Source organism: Anopheles bellator, chromosome 2 (genome assembly GCF_943735745.2).
Source record: "Anopheles bellator chromosome 2, idAnoBellAS_SP24_06.2, whole genome shotgun sequence".
Taxonomy (NCBI): Eukaryota; Metazoa; Arthropoda; class Insecta; order Diptera; family Culicidae; genus Anopheles; species Anopheles bellator.
Genome location: NC_071286.1, coordinates 29,283,746 through 29,291,337, shown reverse-complemented (window position 1 = coordinate 29,291,337; position 7,592 = coordinate 29,283,746). Strand labels below are relative to the sequence as shown.

Here is a 7,592-nt window from a genome sequence, read left to right as displayed (position 1 = left end):
CGGTGTTTGTACTTCAAAACCTAATAATACCGTTTATTGTTCAAGTCTCAGCCCCTACAGTGGCTCGGTGGAGCCTACAGTGGCTCGGCCACCTTCTGTTGGATCCAGTCGACGAACGTGGCCACACGGGTGTAGACACCGGGCACTTGCGCCCGTGCACACCCGATCCCGTACGAAACGATGCCCACCTGGTAGTAGTAGAACTCGGTTCCGGTACGCTGGGGCAGCATCAGCGGCCCCCCACTGTCACCCTGGCACGAGTCCTGGCCACCCTCGATCCGTCCTGCACACATGACCGCGCTGTCAAACTGCTTCGGCGAGAACACCTTGCCGATCTTGGTGTAGAGCGTGCGGCACTCGTCGTTGGTGATGATCGGAATCTGTAGCTCCTGCAGCACGGTGGCCGACTTGCCGCCCTCCTGCGTACGGCCCCACCCAGCCACGAACGGGGTGTAGCCGGTGAAGTCCCTGCTGCGGATCGTTTCCGTCAAGGGCAAACAGATCGGCTTGATGGCATCTGCGGATACGTGAATGCATCAAGCGGCAATCTCTTGGTGGGCGCCCTACCAATACCTACCACTGAACTGGACCTCCGACGCCATGAACAGGACCGCCAAATCGGTGTGACCGTCCTTCTTATCGTACGACGGGTGCGTTTCATACTGTGCAAGAAAGATGGCAAGTGGTTAAAATCGAAAGTAGACAACCTCGGACCTGACAAGGTGGACCACCAGCGCCGTACCCGTGTTACAGGAACGTCGACGTGATTAGTTTCCGCGTCCGTGGACGTGTCGTACTCTCCCAGGCGCACGGACGAGCTGGCGAAAGAGAATGGGATGACCAATCGTTAACCTAGAGCATTCCCAAACAGGAGACGATCGTTGTCGTTGTCTTACAGATCGCTGCGAATGCAGTGGGCCGCCGTCAGCACGTGACGCTTGGTGATAAGGGAGCCACCACACTTGAAGGACACCTCGCCAAGGGCATTCTTGTAGCCGACGAGTGCCATCCAGGGCCACCCGTTGAGGGCGGCCGGCACTCCGCCGACCACTCGGTTGTGCTCGACCTGACTGAAGCCACAGCCCGTCTCGGGTGTCAGAAGCCTGGCCGCACTGTCCGGCGATGCCGGTGCTGGCGGCGGTGGCGGTGGTGGTGGTGGCGGCGGTGCCTGTGTGGGAGCGGGAGTAACGGGTGCCGGTGGCTCGGTCGGTGGTGCAGGCGGTGCCGGTGGAACCGTCGGGGCCCGCTGAGTCGGACAGCAGACAAACGGCTGGACGTAGTTGCAGATCGCGTTCGATTGTTGGATGTAGCGCACGTAGGTCGGGTCACTCTGGCGCGCCAAAAACTCACTCAGCACCTCGGGACAGTTGCGAATACCTGGCGACCGGGACACTCGTTAGTCGTGACACCAGACCCTGACGCCGGTCCAACACTTACTGACGCAGTTGCCTTCGAGTTGGTTCGGTCCGATACAGTCCGCGGTACGCTGAGGGGCCGGTGTCGTCGGTGGCGGCGGCGGCGGCGCGGTCGTGACCTCTACAAAAGGAGACGAGGTAGTAGTTTGGTCGTACTGCACACCGTCACTGCAGCAGAGGACCGGGTTCCCGTTGGAGTTGCGATTGCCGCAGCTTCGCTGGGAAGCGAGCAGGAAATTGATCGTCTGCTGGTTGCGGTTGAACTGATACAGCCGGATCAGGGACCCGCAGTTCTGAAACACCTGACACACGCCTATCTGACCATTGGGGGTATAGCAGGATCGGCCAACTGGAAAGAGGACAATTTCAGTAGCGGGCGGATAGATGTGGTGAGAGAGACAAGGGCAAGGTCGAAATAAAGGAGGATGTGGTATGGTCGGCAGATTGTGGTGTCATGGAAGGCGGCTCTTAGGCTCGTGTTGTTGGCCTATTAAACCTTGCTGGACGAAGGCTGATCAAGCTCGGTTATCCCGGCACTCGCCCACTTATGATAATGAGCAGCGCACGCAGAAAACCGCAGTCTCGTTAATGACCTAGTGCGACCACAAACTTGGTCCACCACCGGTTTGCGTAATGGCTATCTTCGAAACACGTGCCCCAGTCGAACCACGGCTCCGTGCGATACCACCAGCTCCAATCAATTACTTAGGTCAACAAACACCACCACGTCGCGTACAAACGATGGATCTACGTAATTCCAGTGGCAACGTTCGATCACTCGCACCGCGCACGAGAAATTGTTTGACAAGTGCATGGCCATCATCTGATCCACTGCAGCGATTAACACCCCGCCCGGCATGACGCGTCCCGATGACCGCGTAGCCTAGGCCGTCGAATCTATTCCATCGAACGGATAAACGATAATCGCGTCCACTACCATCGTGGCGTTATCGACGCCAAAAGATAAACCATAAAAGACAGCAACGCGCGATAAAGCCACGAACCCGCCTACTTTGGGCCTCAGCGCTCAGCGACCAAAAACAGATCGCTTAAAACCGCTCGAAACCGGCTCCCCGGTGCAGAACGCCGAATCTGGCTCTTCCGTCTTGACCTTGCCACTGGAGTTCCGAAAAAGTTACGTTGGCTCGGTGGTTTACCCGAAGGTCGCGTGTTAACCTTCACCTTCTTATCCGTGTGTTCGTGAACCGCTCCGTACCTTGTGGTTGGACCTTCTGCACGGTCACGCAGAGAAGCACCACCAGCGCGAGTTGCCTCATCGTTTGAGTTTCTGTTTCGAGCGTTGCCGTTTGACCGTGTCACACACAAGCCACTACCCTTTTTTTGTCGTTTTTTCCGCACTAGCGGTGCTTAGCACATTGCCACCCCGAAACGATCGCTCGCGTAACCTCCTTCGCGATCAGCAGTAGCGCGAAGACTAAGCTGAACCCGTTTCTTCGGATAGGATTTTAAGCCGTTCTCGCGATCGCAACCGCGAATTGCGAATCAGAATCAGAAGTCACCACACCAATACCGATGTCCGGCCGGCGTCGAGAGTGGGAGATCGGCTCGATCGCACACACGCATCGAATGCGCCGATCGGAGAGCCGCGATCAAGACGAGTCGCCTCCTCGCAGGACTCCACAGCATCTCGCCCGGCCCGTCTGGTCGGTGCGGGACTTGAAGCTTCTGAGCCGGTGATTCCCCCCCCCCGGGATGGGGCTTAGCTCCCAACGCAAACAACAAATCACAGCAGATGGGCCTAGCGGGCCGAGCTACTTCGGCCGCCCTTTCGGAAGTGACACATGAATGTTTTTCCGCCATGTTTGATAATTAGTGACGTGCCAGTAAATTCCCTGGCCCAATTTGTAGCTTCACATGAACGTAATGAAAGCAAACAGCAATCGCCATCATAACGTGATCAGAGGCGAGAGATGCCGATGCCACCGTGTGGGGCAAAGTGGGATCATTATTGACGGCGTGCAACGGCCGCGCGATAAGATCTGGACGCCAAGCGAGGCGCGACGTACCGAGTGTGGGGGGTGTGGCGGGCTCGAGAGATTTCAGATCTGCCACTAATGAAACGTGTGTAAGCTTGTCCCATAAATTTTACTTACCGAGGGGATTGTAATTTAAATTTATTTCAACGGCAAATTAGCATAATGCAATAGATTGCCGACAATGATCGTAACGTGGAGACGCTACTTAGTGGAGACCTTATTCCCAACGGATGCGCTATTCACAGCGACAGAAATGGGGAGTTTTACTTAATATTTGCCTTGCCGCTTTGACTCATGCAGGATCTAACACTTTGCGGCCTCGCGTACATTGGGTGTCAAGTTCAGTGTAGTTAAGGCGTTAGATTAACACCTTGATCGGTGGTACTGGTAGCCAATCTTAGCGCACTGGAAGGCTACCGTTTAGTTCGGTCACTATTCCTATCCTGAAGGTTCCAGTGGCCACAAAGCTAAGCGTTGAAGATCACCAGAAACTGACGCAAACATTCTTGTCAGCCAACAAACGTTCGAGGCCCATTGACGTCCTGTCGCTCGGTCGGTCGATGATGTCTTGTACTAGAATTAGCATTTTATTCGACAGTCTCCCCCAGCCCCCAAGGTGGGTAGTGAAGTGGAAAGGTAAACATACGGGTCACAAAACAGGTCTTCTCGGGGCACCGCAACCGGTTTTGTAAGGCTAAACGGACGCACGGCCGAATATGCCAGACAACCGAACAACAACAATAGTTAAAAAAACACATTTAGCAAAATCAGCAGCTTTTTGAAATGCGATGGAAACTTCCCTCGCGATGTTTATTATGTTGGGTCTTTGGTTGGTTTATTTACTCGTTTCATGCTGCAGTTCGCTACCATTGGCCTAGTTCGCGTCGGTGCCCCCGGATGAGCAGCTCCCGTGTCCGGTTCAGCGTGTCGCAAGCAGACAAATCATCGGCTGCTGATTCAGAAGTTGAGGTTAGCTTCGATCCACGGAATGTACGCGGCCACTTTCACGTAGACACCCGGAAACCCGGCCCGGGCACACTCGTAGCCGTACGAGACGAGTCCGATGAGCGTGTAGTAATAGTATTGCCCACCAGTCGAGAGCTGTGCAAAACGACATCCGGCAAGGCCACTCTGTCAGTCTACTTCAGATAACTCGCGAAAGGGCTACCGAGCGGCGGCCCTAGGCCGCGTGAGCTGGCTGCTAATCGCTGTCCGATGCGTGACGCATACGGCGTCGCGCGAAAATCGAACCGTCACCCACTCGGATACTGACCTCCGGTAGCATTAGGGGTCCACCGCTATCTCCTTGGCAGGAGTCCTTGCCCCCCTGGGGAAACCCGGCGCACAGCACCGTATCGTCGAACACTTGGTTGGGAAAGTACAGCTTGTAGTTGAAGGCGCACTGATCGAGCGGAAGTACGACCACCTGCGCTTCCTGCAGCTTCGAGGCCGTGGGCCCGTTGAACGATACCGCACCCCAGCCGGCTATGAACGGGGCGTAGTAGGTGAGGTCCTTCGTGCGCTGCCGGCTGTCCAGTGGCAAGCAGATCGGCCGGATAGCGTCGGTGATGGCGATGGTCTTCTGCAGCAACAGGAGCGCCAGGTCGTTGTGGATGGTTTTCTCGTCGTAGCGCTCGTGCACGAGCCACCGCTGAATGTACACGTCGATCGGGCTGGCCCCGTCCTGGTCGGAGCTGAGATCGTACTCACCGAGCCGGACAAAGTAGAGCCCGCCCTGGATGCAGTGGGCTACCGTGAGCACGTGACTGGTCGTGATCAGTGTGCCCCCGCACAGGAACCGTGGGCCGGAGTTTAGATCGAACGACGCCGACCGGTAACCGAGTAGGGCCATCCACGGCCAGGCGTTCAGTTGCGCGTCGACACCACCGACGACGCGCAGATGGGATGCGTTCGACATGCCGCACCGATCCAAATCGTTCACCGGAAGCTTCACGGCACCGGTCGGGACTGCTGTGGGGCTGCTGCTGCTGCTGGGCGGGGTAGGATTGTTGCTGAAGTATAGCGACCCTCCCGGTGTGGTGGTGGTGGTCGCCGTCGCGATCGCCGTGGTCGCCAAAGCGAACCGTAACGTTGGACAGCACACCTGTGAAGCGATCAGAGGATCTCTCGTGACTCCCGATCTCAGCCGACTCCCGTGACTTACCATGGGCGTGGTGTCACTGTAGCCACAGATCGATTGCGCCACGTAGCTTTCGATCGCCGGATCGTACAGGTTGGCGTTCCGGGTCAGCAGCTGAAGGATGAAGTCGCAGTTACCGTACACGATACAGATACCCTGCTGGCCGTTCGGCGTGGCGCAGCTGTCGTCTGGGAAGGGAAACAAAAACCGTGACGCCAATGACTGGAACACATTAGACCATTCCCGCTCGTCTGACCTTTCAGAGAGGCCGTGGATTCACGCACTGCTGGATACCAGTAGGGCCCTTGGATCTATGCACGGGCAACCGTTGTAGAGCTGCCGTGGATCGATGCCTGTTTGGCCACCGGACGTGGTGGAAGTTAGCAGCGAAGGAGGACAAGTGACGGGGACAGGGGGACAGGGTGTCGTACTGGTGATGGTGGCGCTCGTTAGAGTAGGCGGATTAATCGTCGATAAGAACGTTGGGAACGTTGGCAGAGGCGATATTCCCGTGATGGTTGTGATGGGCCCCAGAGTCGAAGTGAGCCCACCACCGGGAATCGTGTTCCCCGCCGTTGTTGTGGGATTAGTAAAGGTGACGGTCGGGAACAGGGAAGTAGACGAGGTTAAGGGCGGATTAGTGATCGTTAGGAAGGTAGTGCCGGTAGCCGATGTCACGGTGGTCCCGGTGTTACTACTAGGAGTCGTCGAGGTGACCGTGGGAATTGGGATGGTTTGCGTGGAACCAGTGGGAACAACCGTAACAGTCACGGACGGAGGAGTGGTTAGGAAGGTAGTGGAAGTCAGTGGTGGCCCCGTAACGGTAGTAGCAGCAGCCGTGGTGGTAGTAGTTGTTGGAATGGTACTAGTTGTGGGAGCTGCAGTGCTGAACGTTAACCCAGGACTCGTTAACGGAGTAAACGGAATCGGAGTGGACGATGTCGGCGGTGGGAACGTGTAGTTGAACGGCAGCGTGATGTACGGAAATGGCGTCGTGGTCTTGAAGTGATGGAAACACGGCCCCTTCCAAGGGGCAAGCTTCACCAACCACGGATACAGCAGCAGCTTCCAGCAGATTTCATCCAGCGACATACCCGTTGCACGTGTACCTTTGCGTGTACCAACCGAAAACCCGAACACTGACTGCACTGCCGGACTGGATGACGCACAATGACGGATTGTCGCTTATAAACTTCCAACGGCCGGCTTACAAAAAGCGGCACAATAGAGGGGCAGCACCGTAGAAAAAGCGTCCAATGTCATATTTAATACCCCAAAAACTTTGTCGCCTGCATCGGAACTGGTGCTGTCCACGTTAGGAATCGATTCATTTTTATTGCACCTCACCGAAGCCGCAAAAAACGACGGAGCATCCACTCATTAGTGCAGTATTGCTGGACACATTCGGTACTGAACACCGCGCCAGAGGGATGCTCTGCACAAATATTTCGTACCAACAGCAACAGAATAACTAGACCGTATCGGTGACTGCTCCGATTCCCGATGGTGTCAATATGCGTAGGCCCGGGGTTGGAAAAGTCATTTAATTATACGTGTTTGCTAAAGGTTCGGCATCACCTGAGGTATCTTCTCTATAGGACTAATGCGCGTTTAATGGTCGGTCAAGGACATTGTGACCCCTTGGTAAAATCAAATATTTATTGGACGGCATCGTTTTGAGACTTGCACTTCTGGATGGTACTTTTAAACATGGCGCACAGGTTTGTTACTATTTACTTACTTTGTCCTAGAGCGCCTGGAACTAAAAAGCTGCTTAGGATCGCAATAACGGTCAGCTTTGCCATGTCTTGCCCAAAATGTATGTGTCCACATCCACTAAACGGTAGACTTCTACTGATTCATGTAAAAGCACAGTTTTATCACGGAACCTGCAACGGAACATCATACGAGGAAGTAACAATACTGTGCCCGCCATTGTTCGATCATTAAGTTTTTTGCGCCCATTGCGATTTATTAGCGTCGCTGAATCCATTCGTTACCGTGTTGTTACCATCTCAAACAGAAACGTTCGTCGAGTGA

General features: G+C 55.2%; 1 protein-coding gene across 1 annotated transcript; it reads right to left on the bottom strand.

Annotated features, from left to right (window-relative positions):
- Positions 1 to 73: 73 nt before the first annotated feature.
- Positions 74 to 6,644, bottom strand: LOC131207328 (uncharacterized). The gene is made up of 9 exons (XM_058199938.1): positions 5,837 to 6,644; positions 5,577 to 5,740; positions 4,686 to 5,516; positions 4,372 to 4,513; positions 1,438 to 1,764; positions 897 to 1,377; positions 743 to 818; positions 578 to 662; positions 74 to 517 (listed from the first exon to the last, which is right to left on the bottom strand). Exons 1-9 carry the CDS (start codon positions 6,642 to 6,644, stop codon positions 75 to 77), a joined length of 3,357 nt encoding a protein of 1,118 aa, XP_058055921.1. The 3' UTR covers position 74.
- Positions 6,645 to 7,592: the final 948 nt, after the last annotated feature.